Genomic DNA, 18,346 nt, shown 5'->3' on the forward strand with positions numbered 1-18,346 from the left:
CTCTAGCACACCCTAATTCCATGTCCAAATGTCAACTATTATCTATCCACAGGCCCAACATTAAGGGGATGCCTTGATCTCAGAACTCTAGAATAACAAAAAATCTCAGCAGGAAACAACTGAATTGCCATCTAGTTGAATCTATATCTAACTAAGAATACCTTTTCTCATGTACCTCAAAAAAAGATTATATTTATGAAGACCCTCTCTCCTATAATGAGTAATGCACAATTCCTAGAACAGACCAATCACTTTAGGATCTCTCTATGTTTTGGGGAATTTTGTTTTTCCCTTATACACAAATGAAATTTGCCTCTTCATAACTTCCACTCACTGTTTCTAGTTTTGTCCTGTAGGACTAAGCAAGTCAAGATCAATGACTCCCTCCACTAGGAACTCTCTTCCAAATTCTTCAAGATCACTACCATGTATTCCTTAATTCATCTCTTCCATAATTGAAACATATATAGTAAAACCAAACCTCCTTTGGCAAGAACTTCTCCATCCTTGTTGCCTAAACTAGAATGTCTCCTGATTATGAATATCACTCCTAAAATGCAAACAGAACTGAAGACAATGCCAAGAATGTATTCTAAACCAGGGCTTAAGTACTCTACAATTTTTGAAGTGTTAAAAATATCCAGGTACTTGTCATAATTATAGTATTTTGCAACTATTACTTTGGTTTCATCATTTTCAGTTATGCTTAATTCTTCATGAATCCTTTGGTGGTTTTCTTGACAAAGGTAGTGGAGTGGTTTATCATTTCTTCTCTCAGCTCATTTTATAGATGAGGAAACTGAGCCAAATAGGGCTAAGTGACTTGCCAGGATTACTTAGCTAATAGAGTCTGAGGCTGTATTTGAATTCAGGTCTTCCTGACTCCAGGTCTGGTATTTTAAGATGACATGACAATTTCCTCCAATTTTATTCATTGTTGTTTTTGTACAGTTGTTTCAGGACAGTCCAATTCTTCATGATCCCTTTGGGGATTTTCATGGCAAAGATAACAAAGTAATTTGCCATTTTCTTCTTCAACTCATTTTATAGATGAAGAAACTGAGGCATGTAGGGTTAAATGACTTGCCCAGGGGTACATTACTAGTAATTGTCTGATGCCAGGTTTGAACTCAGGAAGATTCATCTTCCTGACTTCAGGCACAGTACCCAATCCCCTGCACCACCATCTTGCTTTGAAAATAGCAAGCATTCAAAAGATATTTGGTGAGTAGAAGGGGGGAAAGCTGTCACCATGAGGAAAAGGATTATTTTGTGTGTGTGTGTGTGTGTGATTGTAGGACAGAACAAAAAGCATTGGAATGAATTTTCAGAAAGATAGGTTGTGAAGTAAGGAAAACTATCCCACAAAGAAGCATGGAATTGAGAGCTATCTGGAAGATAGTAAAACTAACTTAACATCCTGCCTCTAGCACATTTTGGCTGCTCTCTGGGGAGCTCATTTAACTATTCAGTGCCCTAGGCAATTCTCCAAATCAATAAATTATAGAGATTGTGCCAACCTGCACTTGTAAAGGGGATTTCCTCTTCTGGATAGTTCCCTATACCAATGAAATGACAGTTCCAATTCCTATTCCTGTCCCTAAAATGTCCAAAAGTGAAAAAGACAGCCATAAGAGGTAGTGAGTTCCTCTTCATTTGACCTTTTCAAATAAAAAGAGAATCATACTTTGTTATGAATACTATAGAGAAGATTCTTTGCCCAGGATCAATAGGGTCTTTAAGGTCTTTTCCAACTCAGTGCTTATTTTAAATATTTTAATATTTTAAAATAGCTTTATTGTAGAAAGCACTTCCCCCCACAACATCATTGTGAGATCCTATTCAAACATTATTTTTCATTTTAGAATATCAAAGAGACCCATAAAAATTAAATGGCTTTTTTGGAATCATACTATTAGTAAGTCCAATGATCTTTGCACTAAACACCAATTTCCTTAAAAATAAAATATATAAAATAAAGGATGTTTGCTCTCTCTGAAAACAGGTTAAGCCACTTGCTTATGTTTTTCATTTGCTTGGCAGATACATTTTCCAAAGAAAATATTGAGTAAAAGCCTAATCCAAAATGACTGATCACAAATTCCAAATCATTATGGTCCAAATTAAATACATTTTTTTAGTGCAAATAAGCATTTGAAAGTACTAGGAAATAATATAACTTAAAATTTAACCAGTCGCACTCAACCTACTAAGTTGTGAGCTCTTTGGAAAGGCAGTCACGTCATATGCATATCCCTATTATTCCATCTTTATCATCCCAGCTTCTAACATGATGTTGTGCACGGAGTAGCTTTTTATTAAATGTTTATGAAATTGTATTCTTCATTCTGCTGCCAAAGTGATTTTACTAAAGCACAGTCAGACTATGTTATATTTTTTCCTATAACCTGCAAAATCAAAAACTTTACAACCTTACCTGAAATCTTTCTAAATTTCTTGAACTTGACTCTTCTTCACCACCTCAACAATCCAAAGGACACTAGACTTTTTGCTCACTTTTCCTCATAGACTACAGACCACCTCTTCCCTCTCAGACTTTATACTATCTGTACCCCATGCCTGAAATGCTCTCTTCCTCACATCCTAAGTCTGGCTCCCCCAGTTTCCTTTAAAACTCAGCTCAAATACCAGCAAAGCCTTTGCCTCTCTTAACCTCCCCACTAAACAGCCCTTCTATTTACATTGCATGTATATTATACGTACATAGTTCTTTGCAAGTTCCTTAATAGCATATGAGCAACTAGAACATGGAAGGTATCCATGTTTTTGCTTTTCTTCTGTCAATTTCTAGCATTTTGCATAGTTTCCAGGACATCGTGAATACTTAATAAAAATGTTCTCTGATAATAACAAATCACTAAAGTAATTTTCTAATCTGAAATTAAATTTATCCTTCTCTGAGAAGGAAATGAAATCTTCCCCAACTATTGAGTGATTGGTACTTAATGCAGACACATTGGCAAGGATAGGGAGGTAAGTGTATTATTCATTTAGTTTCATTAAGGTAAAATAATTGTATTGGGACAGCTTTAAAATTCACCTATTCTGGACTGCAAGTTATGCTTATCAAAGAATCAGCAAAACCTTCACAGCACCTGGCAATTAATAACCTACTTTCCAACATTCCATTAACAACTGGGAACCAAGAAGAACCATGTGATTGATGACAATGGAAAAGAAAATTAATCTTTAGGAGTTACAAGGAGCCTGAAATGTGATTGCTCACAAAAAGAGGACAAAGGATACTGATTGATTTTCGTTGTCTTTGTTCTTAAATGACATGAGTGTAAAAATATATTTAAGAAAGATAATGATTATTCTTTTGGCATTGTGAGCTTTATCATCCAAGAATGATGTATTCTGGAATACTATTTTTAATTTGATTTAATGTGTGTCAAATTAAAAATTTAGGAATATATGAGGGATTGGTGATTGCCTCAGCATATAGAACCCTTCATGGGGGAATTATTTCCATTTATGCAAATTTCTTTTTATCTGTTCATTAGTAAATCATAGAATTATAGATTTAGAGCTTAAAGGAAACTTAGAGGTTTTCTGCTACCCCGAATCTTAAATTATGGGTCACAATCCCATAAGGTGTCTCCTAACTGGATGAGGGTGGCAAAATTTATTTATTATCAATAAATTTTTATTTTGTATAATTATTTCACATATCAATATACCAATTTCTCAAGCAAAAGGGGACACAAGAAGCCCTGCTCTAAATGATATTTTTGTTCTGACACTGATCCTAAGTATGAGGCAAGGTGTTGACTAACTCCAATAGCTCTGGACCTCAAGTCAGGAGGATCTGAATTCAAATCTGACCTCAGATACTAACTTTCTGGGGAACCCTAGGCAAATCATTTAATTCTATTTACATCAGTTTCCTCTGTGTAAGATAGAGAAGGAAATGACAAATGATCCTAGCATTTTTGCCAAGAAAACCTCGAATGTGATCACAAAAGTTGAAATGACTAAACAACAACAAAATAATTAACTCCAAACATAACAATATGCATTATTCTCTGTTATTCCTTAAACTAAAAATGTAACTAATAATTTATGAAGGACTTCTTTTTCCTCAAAAGTGATTTATAAAACATACACAGATGTAAAATGTATTAGACATCATGTTGGCATAATGTCAAATTATCTAGATTAAATTTTTTAAAATCTAATCTGTTTTTCTGATGTTTTGTTAACATGACAACTCTTCAAAATAATTTTCAGGCACTAGAAATAATTATCAAACACTAGAGATAATTTTAAGCATGTAGATGTTTGTTATTTCTTAGACAAAGTAAAAACTGGCTGCTTGCTTCCTCCCTCTCTCCCTACCATCCCTGCCCCCAACCCCGCACATCTGTTAAGAATATTTGACTTTATGAAGGCAGGGTCTCACCTTCTAGAAATATTCTGGTATAGTGCTTTGAATCTGTTGTGAAATGATATTGATCAATGAACTTATTTAAGAAATTAATGAGGAAATATCTAAAAAGTATGCTTACTTCTGAGTGTAACTGGGGAAACTATAAATTATAGAGGAAGCAGTACTTAGAATAAGTTTCCTAGTTCCACTCTGTTTAGCAGAAAAAGAAACAGCCTATTGTTTTTCATGGTGTATTAGTCTTATTTGAAGTACTTAAAATAACTGAAGTAAACTGGATCCATCATAATTTATATAATAATAATAATAATATACATTTTGTATAATACTTTTGTTCTGTTACTATAACTTATGAATCAGTTTAGAAAAAATAGTTACCTAAAGATTTCTAAAAATCTTGAAAAGGCAAACTTTAAAATGATGACTGAGAAAGATGTTAAATTCCACGTGTTCATCTCTTCATCTCCCAACCTTTTCTTTTAACTTGGTGAATGTCTTACTGCTTTAGTAAGAGACTGATGAATAACAAAATCTAAATCTATCATCTCTTACAAACATGTCTACTTGGGACTTATTGTATGGTTTAATCCTTACTCTAGGAGATGACAGCACATTGACCAATGTCTACTAAGGATATTTCTTGGTCCAACTCCAAGAAAGCTACTGCTTCTATTTCTCTCCCACTAACAGTGAATTTGTTTCCAGTGACCCCTGTGATCATTACCTTTCTGCTTAAACTCTAATATAAGAAAATCACTTCATAATTATAAATTAATGACCCTTGCTTTTTACATGTCTTCCAAAATCTACCCTTTCTTTTCTTCTTCCTTCTTTCCTTTCTCTTTTTCCTTCTTTTCTTCTTTATCTTTTTTTTCTCTTAATTTCTTTTTTAATAATTCAGTTCTAGCTATTTAGCAGGTGTCTCAGAGGGAAAAGAAAGGAGATCTGAGAGCCTAAAAAGTCTGATCAAGTTCTTTGGTACAAACTGGGCTGTGTGATCCTGGTCAAGTCATTTAACATCTCAGTGCTACAGGAAATTTACTAAATCTATTTGTTATAAAATATTTACTTATCAGCATTGGGTGAGGAAATTCTTCACCTCACTAGTAACTCCAGCCATGGATAAAATCACAGGACTGCTCAAATGAAAAATAAATAAATACAAATTTCTTTCAAAATAATGTATGCTTCTTTGATTGAAAATTATTTCACCATTGTCTTTGTATTACAGTCTCCTAGGATAGTGTATGCATGGTTTTCTCATTACCTAAGAAAGGCTTATTGTTTGATTAATTTTTAATTTTTTCCCAATTTCTTACAAGAAACTTTCTACTTAAGATGTTATTTGAGTCTCTTTTCTTTTAGTTAACTTCTGTAGAGAGGTATGTTGCTAATGAAAAAAAGAAAATACACATTTAAGACAAAAAAAAAAAAAATGACATCGTATCACAATCTGGCATGATGACAACAGTGGATGGGGAATCCTGAGACTCAGGCTCTAGCCCATTTTTGCCAGTAACCATTTATGTGACTTGGTAAATGATTTACTCTAAATTTCAATCTTTCATTTATCATACAGGGAAGTTACACATACTACCTGCTTCACTAAGGAGTTTTCTTTTGCTCCCCTCCAGGTTTCTCAGTATCCCTAGCATTTAGGACAGTATCTGGAAGTTAGGTAATTTATCCTTCTAATATGGAGTTGTTTCATTAAAAAATAATAATAATAAGTGTATACACACACACACACACACACACACACACACACACACACACACATTCTCCCTTTCTCTCTGTCTCTCTGTCTCTCTCTCTTTCCCTCTCTCTCTTAATCTCAATATGTCTCTCTCTGTCTGTCTGTCTCTGTCTCTCTCTATCATCACTGAGTATATAATATCTAGCGTTTACGGGAGCATTTAATAAATTTGAATTGATTGATAATATAATGGAAACAAATCTTTCCAATAATAGCCTTGTTGTATGGTCCCTCCTGTTGTTAATTTTGGATATGTATCTACTTTATATGCCAGTTATATTGTAAACTCTTTAGCAGGGAAGCTATCTTATGTTGCTGTGGATTTTTAATAGTACCTACATAAAACCTTTTTTTACATTAGTACTCAAATAACAAATATGAAGTACTTCTTATTTAAAAAGATCTACAGATGTAAGCTATTATTATATTTCATAATCATATTCCTTTAGCCTATTTTTAATGCAACCATCTCTTCCTGACTATTGCCACATTTTCCCAGATGGTTCCATCTTCTTCAAATGTAATTAGTTCTATCGTAAGGTAACTAAAATATTGTCAACACCTCTAGTCAAGAACTGGATAAGAAGAAAAGAGGGGAGAGAATTGCATCAAGAATTGGATAAGAAGAAAAGAGGGGAAAGAATTGCACTTAGAAAAATATACACTGCTTTTAAAATACCCCCCAGAAAAAAGCCCATCCCTTTTTTTAACACTGATGTTTTCCTAATGTTGCTTCTTGACTGCAAATGCTAGTATACCAAAGTCTCTGAAGAACTGAAGTTTAAGGTCACCCAAACATTAGTGCAAAAAATGCTGTCTTGGCACAGGGAGGCTATAGCACATTTCCTTTTTTGACTCACACACATGGCTTAATGGATACCATCAAAGAAATGTGTAAACAGAAAAGAGGTTGTGGAGATTGGTCAGTCAGAGGCAGAGAGTGAGTGTAATAAAGAAACAATAAATATTACTTGTTCTTATAAAATATAAAAAGTGCAATAGAAAAGTTCCAACATTTATAACACATGAGTTTTACAAAGCACTTTATCTTATTTGATCTCATAACAACCCTGGAATACCTGGAAGATAAGTATTATTATCATCCCAATTTTATAGATAAGGAAACTGAGGCTGATAAAGGTGAAGTGACTTGCCAGGATCACATAAGAAGTAATTATTTAGAATTAATTAGAACAGATTGAAGTACAAGTTTTTAGCCCAACCACTGGGCCACTGAGATCCAATCCATTGGGTGGATCCTGTGTGGATAAACCATGAAATAAAATTATCATGGGGTGAAAAGGCAAAGATGGATTAATTACCCTTAGCAAGAAAATAACCATCTTAATGAGATTTCATATGCACTGAAGCATGATAGTGAAAGTTTCTGGTAGACTGAGCAAGGAACCAAGATTGGAAAAGCAAAGAAGGTATTGAGGTTTTGCTAATTATTAGTCAAATTTCAGGGATAGTACAATCAAGAATCATGGCTTTCATAATATAATTTCAGTATGCAGGTGCTTGAAATATTTTCCCCAGCTCCTCAGAAACATACAACTAACTCATTTGTACTATAGTTAATGTAATAGTGCATATTTCAATGTCTTTTAATGTGTCTGTGGACATGATAAAAAGCTTTAGTGGAGGTGGGGGTAATTGGGGATAGGGGGATGAAACAAGGAAGAGAGAAAACAAAGACAACAAGCTATTCAATCTGTCCAAGGTAACCTGGAATAAGTTTCTCTCTCTTTAGACTGGCCAATTAGTCTTGAGGATGCACTCTAATTGTAATACCAGAGAAACTGAGGCAAGATAGAGATTAGAGAGTATTTAATAATTTATTTAAAAGGGAGAGATTTACTGGGACCAAATGGATCCATGGTTTGGTCCCAGGGTTGAATGAGACTATCATCTCTAAGAATCCAGCAAACAATGTGACTTTTCAATGACCTATATACACATGGCTCAGACTCAGGGGGTAGACCAAAGCAGGGATGGAGTCAGGATGCTAAGAGAGGAAACAGGACGCTGACAGGGTGAGGTGAGCCTCTGGAGATGGGATGACCTAATGGGGAGAAGAACCCCAGAGATGGGGAGAGTCATCTTGTTAAGACCATATCTGACATTTTGATTCTGATAATCTAAAACATAAGATCTTTTATCCTTATCAAATATTCTGATAAAGAGGAAGGGATTATTTTGCATAACTGAGCTTTGAGCTGACAATTATAAACTGAAGCAGAAAAATTAGGGAAACTGAGTCAGGACTGGGTCAGGATAATTAGTCAGGACAATAAAAGAGAACTGTGGCATAACTGTGGCATAATGTAATGATTTGTAAAAGAACATTTCCTCTGTTCTTTCCCACAATAATACTCAAGCACCTTGCCCATGGCAGGCTTAATGGAATAATATTAACTAACAATACATTCAAGTTTGAAAGCTCATTCTCCACCACCACCCTCAGACTTGAAAATGAAAAAAAAAAATCAAAAAACAAAGAAAGACATAGTAAATTCAAAAAAAAAAAAAAAAAAAAAAGCCCTTCCTAGACTGCAGTTCAAAGGACCAAGGAATAGTCAGGGCTTTTCTAATCTTGGCCATTAGCATTTTTTGAACAATTAAATTCAGGGAAAAAAAAAAATCTTTACTTACCCTCCTGGATTCCTGATGGCAGCATATCCAGAAGATGGAGTGATATCACCTGTTAGCATTTTGAATGTTGTGCTTTTCCCAGCTCCATTCACTCCCAATAGACCAAAACACTAACCAAAGAAGTAGAAAAGAAGAAAAGAAAAATAATCAAAACAGTTGTCAATAACATTTATTTTCACCTAAATTTAATACTGAATGATTGGCTCAGAGCTTAAAATATTAAATATCAAAAAAAAAAAAAAAAAAAGCATAGGGCAAAGACCATGGAAGGGACCATGAAAGTCATAAACTGAACTCTTTGATTTACAGATAGAAAACTGTCACCTATGGAAGTTAAAGGAAGTTTCCAAGGTCACATAAGTAATGTGTCAGAGGCATAATTTGAACCTGAGTCCCTTGACTACAAAAAATATTACTCTTTTAATTATATTATACTGCCCTCTCTAACTTCTTCATTTTCTAGATGAGGAAACGCAGACCTATGGAGTTTAAATGATTTGCCTGTGGTCAAAGAATATATGTGATAAAAATGGTTTTAAATTCATATCTTCTGATATTTGCACAATACAAAGAATGTATTTGGCACAAATCTGTATCCTATTATCACCATCCATAATATCTGTGATATCAAAGATTTTGAAGAAAAATTTTAAGATTGTTATGAACAAAAATGTAAATAAATAAAGTCTACCAGGAGAAAGAATTATAATATATGTATATATATTATATATTATATATTATATTGTAGTGTTCTCTTCTTTTCTAGAATATGATGGTTCTCTGGGAACAGATTTCTTAGGGGCTTCTGGGAGCAGCCTTTGTTTCAGTTCAAATGAATAATCACCCCAAATGCAGCCAGGTGATAAAAGTTCAAATCTTTTATTGTCTCTTCCAAAATAGCCCAGTTAGCTTTCTTTGATTCTGAGAGCTCTCATTGCTAGTCCTTTTCCTTTGCCTCTGCCTCTGCCTCTAGCTCAACTCCAACTCCTGGTTTCTCAATTTCCCAACTGAATTCTGGCTCTGTCAATCTCCCAAACCGACTGACTTCTGGCTTTCAATCTCTTCAACTGAACTAACTGACTAACTGAAGCTCTAAGAGCTTCTTATATATGAACCTCTTAAAGGTATGAACCCAAAGGTTGACTCCTCCTCTGAAAGTGGGATTATGGGAGATATAATTTGTGAATCTCCAGGACTTCCACAACTCTAATATGTGAGCTCTAATGTGTAAACTCTCTCAAAGGTGTGAGCTCTAATGTGTGTGAACCAATTACATAAGCATTGTTTCTATCAACTCTAATGAGTTAATACCTTGTTTTAAGTTCTGACTCATAACATTATATATATATATATATATTATATATATATATATATATATACATATATATTATATATATATATATAAAATTACTGATAATTGGATTCCTGGTTGAAATATTTGCACAGAAGAAAACTTCAAACAGATTCTATTTCCATTAGTATTTGACAAAATATGTTAATTACTACTCCAATGCTGTTAGTATGTTAGCATAATATTATATGCAGTGATGGCAAGATGCAAACTTGTGATAAATAAAATCTTTCTCATGATTTGGCAATTCGATATTTCCTATGCAGAGTTCATCATAAAGCTACTAAGAAAATTAACCAAGGATATTACTTATAACATTATAGATTTGATTTTTTTGGTCATCAAGATCTAACCTTCTCACTTTACAGATGAGAAAACTGAAACTAGGATGTTGTGGTTTGCCAATAGATACACAACAAAAGACAGAGGGGAATCCTAATTTCTTCCTATAAGAGAGAAAGTGCTATATGTGACAAAGGGATGGAGGGGATGACTGAATGTTTAAAGCTAAGTAATTGCTATAAGGCTCTTTCTTTCAAGAAAGAAGATGGATAATCTCCAAAGGAAGAAGCTTCTTGTACTCCTAGGAATAATGATGTGGATTAACAGGTTCCATCAGGAGACAAGTTATCCAGTAATAATAGGAAGAAGAAGTGGAGGTTGGTCATTCTCTGACGAGCAATACAAAGCAGTTATTTGTCAAGTTGACACAAACAATAGAAAGAGCTATTGGCATGTATTCAGTACTTGGCAGAGAGCCTGAGACTTGTCAAACTTTATCTGATAATTCATATAGGGACAAGTAATACTGGCAGAAAGAAAAAGAGATAGCAAAGCTAGAAATTTTGAAATCCTCAGGGGAAAAAAAAATGAAAGCCTTGGGAAGACAGCTGGTATTATCCTTATTGTCACTGACTGAAGACAGGAGTTTTGAAACAAATAAAATAGTTTGAGGAGTGAAGATGCAGTTAAAAATGTGTCTGAAAATGGGATTTTTATTGTGTGGACCATGTCTTTTAATACAGGGTTATACGTTCTTGGCCAAGAATGGAATGAGGATCAAAAATATTTGTTTGAAATATTTTAAATCTTATTAAGAAGGTTTAAAACTGAAAAGGGTATGGTAAGTACAAGCTATATAATTTTAGATACAATAAAAAGAAACAAATTAAATACAGAAGGAATCACTTGTATTCAAAGGAAATAATATACAGATAAAAGAGATGATGAAACAACTATTTGTCTACAAAAAAATCTTTAGAGAACATGTCTAAACAAATACATAAAATATGAGTCACATTCAGGGTTAACTAGACATCTTAATTCAAGGAGACAAATTTTACCTCACAATTATCACTGAGATCATTTGGAATGTGATTCATATCAGTGATAAAGTTATGGAAGAGTATACTTTATTCAAAAAAACAGAAACAATAAAAGAATCCAAAGAATTAAAAATTAATATTCAAAAGATGTAATGTGAAAAAGTCCAAAATTAATATATCCACTTGGCATATAAGAAAATTGAGCAAGTATATATATATATATCCTTATGATTCTGTTTCTCCTTTTCCAGTTGTTTGACTTTCTTTTCATAATCTTTTTTTTTTCTTGGATTGGTCTTATTTTTCAGTATTTTTTTCAATTTTTCATATATATATATATATAGTATATGAGTCAAGTTGAGCCCAACTTGACTATAGGCATGCATCAAATAAGTTTCAGATGCTGGATTTTAGCATAGCCTTCATCAATTAACTAGAAAAAAACAGAATTCAAATATGGTGGAGCCACTGTTGGGATCACACAAAACTTAGCAAAACCTTCATTAAATGACTGTATGTCTTGGAACTACATGTTAAAGAGCAAAAGAACTAGGATTGCAGCCAGCAAAGTCATGCCAAGCAAAGTTAAGCATAATCCAGAACAGAAAAAAACTGAGCATTTAATAGTTCTCCAGGTTAGGTGTTTTTCTTGTGAGCTGCCTAATATTCTCTTCTACTTTTTAGATCTTTATATTTTGTTGCATTATTTCTTGGTCTTTTATCAACTTCATTGGCTTTCCCTTGCCCAATTCTAGTTTTCAAGAATCATTTTCTTCCTTACAATTCTGTTTCTCCTTTTCCAGTTGTTTGACTTTCTTTTCATAATCTTTTTTTTTTCCTTGGATTGGTCTTATTTTTCAGTATTTTTTTTACAATTTTTCTCATTTTATTTTTAAAATCATTTTTGAGTTCTTTAAATTCTTTTTGGGTAGGTGATCATTTAATGTTCTAGTTCAGGATTGGATATTTTTCCCCCCTTTCAGTTTCTTCCTGTGAAAATGAATCTAAGTCTTCTCTATTCACACAGTAACTTTCTGTGGTTGGGTTCTCTCTCCTTTGAGGATTCTTTTTATTTATAGCAAATTGTTGATTGAATCACTTCTACTCCTCAGCTATATGAGAACCTCTGGCTCATTGCTTCTGCACTCACCAAGCGAGATTCTTTCTCTCCTAGAGGTACTTCTAACAGAGTGGTCCTATTGTTTCTTATCAACAGAGGTTCCATCTATCTTCCTTGATAAAGACTTCCAGTTCCCCATACTACCATGAGCCTATCTCCCAGTTGCAGGGCTTACTGCTTGTTTTTCAGTGGCACGAGCCTAGAAGTGTTTACATTTCACTGGTGCCAAAACTAGATCCTGGTATCTTTCTTTGGGATCTTCTCCAATTGCTCCAGGAAGACCATTATTCTTCACCAATTCATATTTATTTTAAATTGCTCTATATTTGTCCACTAGCACAGTTTTGTCATTTGTGAGGGAAATCTGGAGAGTTTAGAATTTTCTGATCTACTCTCCCATCTTCTACTTCTTTTTCTTCTTCGAGTTTTTATCTCTATGTATAATAAAGATATTTTGAAAGAAGCTCAATGAAGGCAAAAAAAAAAAAATCAGAGAGTTTTGTGAGTATTTAGCAGACCATCTAGATAAAATAAATAATTTGGGAGGGTAGAAAATAAATATGTCAAAGAGTCATGTAGTGATGGTGTTGGTCAGAACTCAATTATCCAGAAATCTCCTGAAGCTCTCTCTGCCAAAAATAGTGTGTACATATATATTTTTTACTTTTCTTAGTGACAATTTTCAAAATCTGAAGAGATTAAATATAACCCACTTCAATTACTCATGGGAAAATCAATTAATCTTTCCTGGTTTTACCTGACTATAAAAAGTGGGGGAGCAGGGGCTAATAATAATAACAGCCACAAAAACACATATTAATATAACCTAACGGGGAAATGACTAGCCTTTATTTGAATTTGTGATAGGAAAGAAGAATGCTGGCAAAAGTCTATCAGCTACCTTATATTTTTTAAAATTATGTTTTGGTGGAATATAATAAAATGATCCCATAAGTATAACATGAAAATGATAAAATCTCAGAATGAACTGAGGTAATGATTTATACTAAAGATGAATTTTTAAAAGATTTATTTTTTAAGCTATATGAGAAACAAAAGGAATATCATAAAAGCTATCGAAATGCTGTTCTGGTTAGATGAGAAGATGATCAAAACCAACATGGAGAAGGCACAGCAACTTAACCCTTATTTTAATTCTGTTTTCTCTGCTGAATAAAATAACATTCAGACTAGGAAAAACTCACAAAAATGGTCCATAAAGCCAAAATTAGACAGAAGTGAGGAATCACTTAGACAACAACTAGTAATTGAATTCAAGTCAGTAGGGTTAAACAGCCTTCATACATTCCTTTGTGATCACTCTACTGCTAATGCTACTCCTCATGAACCAAACTCATGTGGCTTTGGCTCTAGATTTTTGTAGAAAGCAGAGATTAAGCTGCTGAGTCACCTAATGACAAGTTCTTTTTACTCATAAACAAAGAAAACATGAATGAACAAAAAATATAAGAACAAATAAATCAATAAACATATCTGTTATTTAATAGATAAATGAAGAAATAAATTAATAAATAAATGAAAAGACAAATGGATATATGAATAAAACAATGTCAATGAATAAACAAAAATAAGTACATAGATAAAAATAAAGAAACTTGTATTGCTTATAATCAGTCACTTGCACAAACACAAAAATCAAAAGTTTTTGTTTGTTTTTCTTTTTTTTTTGATTCAATAGATTTCTAATATATTTCCTCCTCAGAAAACGCTACTCATTTTTAGAGATATAGCTTGAATTCAACCTCCTCCATAAAACTTTGACATCTTTAAACTGAACTCATAGTATTAGGGAATTTTTAGGTAATTAATCATAATATTTCAGAAGTTTTTCTACTTTGTGTTTGTAGCTCTTTTCCCCAAACATATAGTGAGTTTATTAGTATTATAATTATTCTCTCATGAAATCTAAGACTGGGTTTAGCATGGAAAAAAGTCAAATATAGTTTGACTAATTGATCAGTTGGTAATGAATATATCATTTTAAAAGAATTCTTTTTCTAAGGAAAGCAATAAAACAGCATAAAAAACAAAGCTTTGGGAAATGATGTCCATCTTCTAGATCTCTATTACTTTTTCTGCAAAATACAAGGAAAAAAACCTTTAAGTACCATATCTTCAAGAATCCAGCAAGCCCATGGCTAGAAGTATATATCAGATTTTATAATAGCTTTTTTACAAAAACTAACTTCAAGTATTCCTCTTTTGCTTGATCTTTATAACATTACAGTTGGAGAGAATGAAAATATACTGTCTTTTTATAAAGGAATAAAAAAAAATGCTAAAACAATATGACTAAATTCATATAATTGACCACTGGAAGAACTAGAGTCCTAAGATAATATGAAGTAATTAAGTCTCTTGCAGAATGTAAGCTTCTTAGAGGAAAAAAAAAATTTGGCCTTTTTAGTACCAATGCTTAACAGAATGCTTTAAATACAATAGATATTTATAGTTGAATAGAATTTTCTTTACTATCATTTTTGTTTTTCATTGTTAGATGATTTTCCTCTGTACACCTAGGTATCACTTTAGGTTAGTGACTTAAATTTTTATGCTTTACATTTCTCATAGATAAAATAGGATACAAATTATACTTCCCACTTTAAAAGTATGTTGTAGCTATTAGCTGAATAATGTCTACTTAGTGCTTTGAATTCCTAAGGAGAATAGAAATAAATGCAAGGTATTTTCATTTTTAGCCATCATTAAGAGCAATTATTTTCAGAACTGATTTTCCTTTACATATGCAATTTAAGAGCAAATCAGGAGCAATTTGTGTTACTTTTGTCAGCTTTTGATTAAACATTTCAGCTAGATTTAGCATCATATTTATGAAAACATCTCCCAGTTAGGGTTATAGTATGTGAAATACCTTTACCTTCCTCATCTCATTTGACTACATATATTTAATTGGGCATTTAAAGAGCATTAAATTCCAACTAAGAGTTGGAAGCTGTTTCCTTAATTCATCTAATCCATAAAATATTCCTACTCAATCAAAAAAAATCTGTTTCACAACCTAAACAAACAATCATTAAGACTCTAATGCCACACGTATTTTTAAAAACCCAAGCAATTCATGAGAATAAATGAATAGTATCAATCCTAAAAAAATATATTCACTATGTAAACTCTCTTTGAGTCCACTACTGTTCACTTCCCAGAACTTACTCCAATTGAAAGGTCCCTTTGAGATGTGATTTCCAACTCTGAACATAACATTATATATCTGAACAATTGCTTATGATTGCACAATCTTGATCCCAAATAAGGCTGGAAATAGAATTTATTTTACCTCGCCTCTTGGTATTCCCAAGGTAATATCATTTACAGCAGTAGTCCTCTTGCCAAAACTTTGGAACCTTTTTCGGAGACTCCGGAGCACAAGAATGTCACTGTTTGTTTTTCCAGTCCAAATTCGCATTTGCTCCTCTTTAACATCCATATCTTCAGAAGGACTGACTGGGCCAAGAATGACTGGGTGACTCCTGGAAATGGAAAGTGAATATGAATTCAGAAAGTTTAATTATATAAGGACATATTCTCAGTGATATGAAAAGCAAAACTTTTTCAAGCAAAATGATATTTTTCAATTCTCTGCACAAAATTCATTGCTACATGGCCCATCTGTACCACCATACTAACTAATAATGACATGCAAGGCCCTAACTTCATTTGTTAAAATAAAAGAAAGCCCATTAACCTTTCTAATTAGAACTGGAATGAACTGACACCAGACTAAAGCTATTTTTCAACTGGATGAATAATTATTAAAAATCATTTTAGAGTACTAAATCAAAATGTGAAAGAAATGCTTAATAATTGTGTTTGTTATAGATTATAGGATCATAGATTCAGAATCAGAAGGGAACTTAGAATCCAGCCCTCTCATTTTACATATATATATATAAAGTGAGTCCCAGATAAGTTAAGTGGTTTGCCCAGGTCATACAACTCAGCATTCAAATTTGGTTCTTCCTAATTCCAAGTAAGGGCTCTTATTGACTTCAATATGTAGCTTCTCTACATACCTAAATGATAATGTTTTATACATATTAATTGTACAGATAGACAGATAAATAAAGATCATAGAAATAGATAGGGATATAGATGAAGATGGTACAGATAACAGTGTCCCAAAAATCTTAATGCAGTTAGCAAGTGTGTATATGTTTGGGGGGGGGGGGAGGGAGAGAAGGAGGGTGTTAGGAGTGTTTTGTTTTTTTTAATAGAAACTTTAATAAGCATTAAATTTAATTGAAAATTTTGGGACATCCTTTATATAGTTTCATTTCATTTACATTTCAATCAATTCATTGCAAATGACTTTATACTTTTCAAAATCTTTTGTATTAACAAATTTCATTTTGTATGATTGTAGCCTTTTTAGCATAGTCAGGATCATTAAAAAAAACAAAATAATGGGCCATTTCCTCATTAGTATTTCCAAAAGGTGATACAATCTATACCTCATTTTCTAATGATTATTCTGTACTAGACCATTTCTTTTTCTAAAATATTCTGCTAATCCATCCTTTTCTCTATATATGTAAAACTTTTAACTAAAAGATCATCTTGCAGAAGCATTATGGTACAGTGGATAGAGATTTGAACTTAGAGAAAGGTAAATCTGAATTTGAATTCTGTCTCATCTTATTAGCTATGTAATATCAGACAGGAGACATTTCTCATGTTCATTTCCCCAGTTGTAAAACAAGGATAATTCTCCTTGTACCCCCATCACAGGGTTATTGTGAAGAAAATGCCTTCCAAAAATGTTTAAGCTCTTATCATCTTACCTCATCCATGTTATTTGCTGTTTCCTTCATGTGGCCTTCCATAATGTAATGTATCCTTCCTAAATAATCTATCTTTATATTGCCCAAAGTAAATCATCTATGTCCATATTGCCTCCTTTTACTCAGTTTTCTTGTTTTTTCTAATGGATTATAATTGATACACACAAAAATATCTGACTGCAGGTTTTAAAGCTTCCACCAGGAATTCCCAATTTTCTCTTAAGGGACCTCATGATCTTTTTGTTCCTAGAAATTTGGGCAATGTAGTAGAGGAAGTAGAGGAAATCCTAAAAGTTTACCATTTTTCTGTTCCAGACTCTTCCCAAATGATCTAATTGTCAACACTATGTATCAAACTTCTAATTATTTTTCTTCCTTATGTTGACTTTTATTTAAATAGAATACATTAAGCTATATGTCAAAAGGATCAAAAAGGCATGGAGAGGGGATCTTAGACATTTTTTGTGTCTATATTTACACTTCCTCAAGGGAAGAGTATGGACCCTATTAAACTTTAATTTTACCCCCATTGAAACTGCTTTAGCAGTTAAAAATATAAAAGATTCATGCATGAGTCAGTATGGGTATTCCCTCAACCAATATCTTTCACAACTTCTCTGACTAACCAGATGGTATTTGAAATTTATTATTATAAAAAACCAAAGCAAAAATAAATGCATGACTCGAAGTTAACCTGATACTGATCCTCTTGTAATAGCTCAGGCTCATCCTTGTTTAGCTACTCATCTGTTCTATCACCATAAAGGCCCATGTACATAAGAAGAAAATGTTTCCTTCTCCTGCTCTATTATTTAATCTCAAAAGTCACTTGCCTTAACTTGTATGAAAAATCATATTTTTATTATACTGAAGCCAGTGTTTCTTTTTTTTTTCAAAATATGTGGAAC

General features: G+C 32.8%; 1 protein-coding gene across 1 annotated transcript in view; it reads right to left on the reverse strand.

Moving 5' to 3' along the window:
• Positions 1–18,346, reverse strand: part of ABCA13 (ATP binding cassette subfamily A member 13) — a 551,934-nt gene that overhangs the window by 134,887 nt on the left and 398,701 nt on the right. Inside the window, exons 54-55 of the mRNA XM_051984384.1 lie at positions 15,935–16,127; positions 8,823–8,932 (exon numbers count right to left, since the gene is read on the reverse strand). Of these exons, the coding sequence (XP_051840344.1) occupies positions 8,823–8,932; positions 15,935–16,127 (303 nt within the window). The remainder of the gene's footprint in view (positions 1–8,822; positions 8,933–15,934; positions 16,128–18,346) is intronic.

The sequence above is a fragment of the Antechinus flavipes genome, chromosome 1, assembly GCF_016432865.1.
Source record: "Antechinus flavipes isolate AdamAnt ecotype Samford, QLD, Australia chromosome 1, AdamAnt_v2, whole genome shotgun sequence".
NCBI lineage: Eukaryota > Metazoa > Chordata > Mammalia > Dasyuromorphia > Dasyuridae > Antechinus > Antechinus flavipes.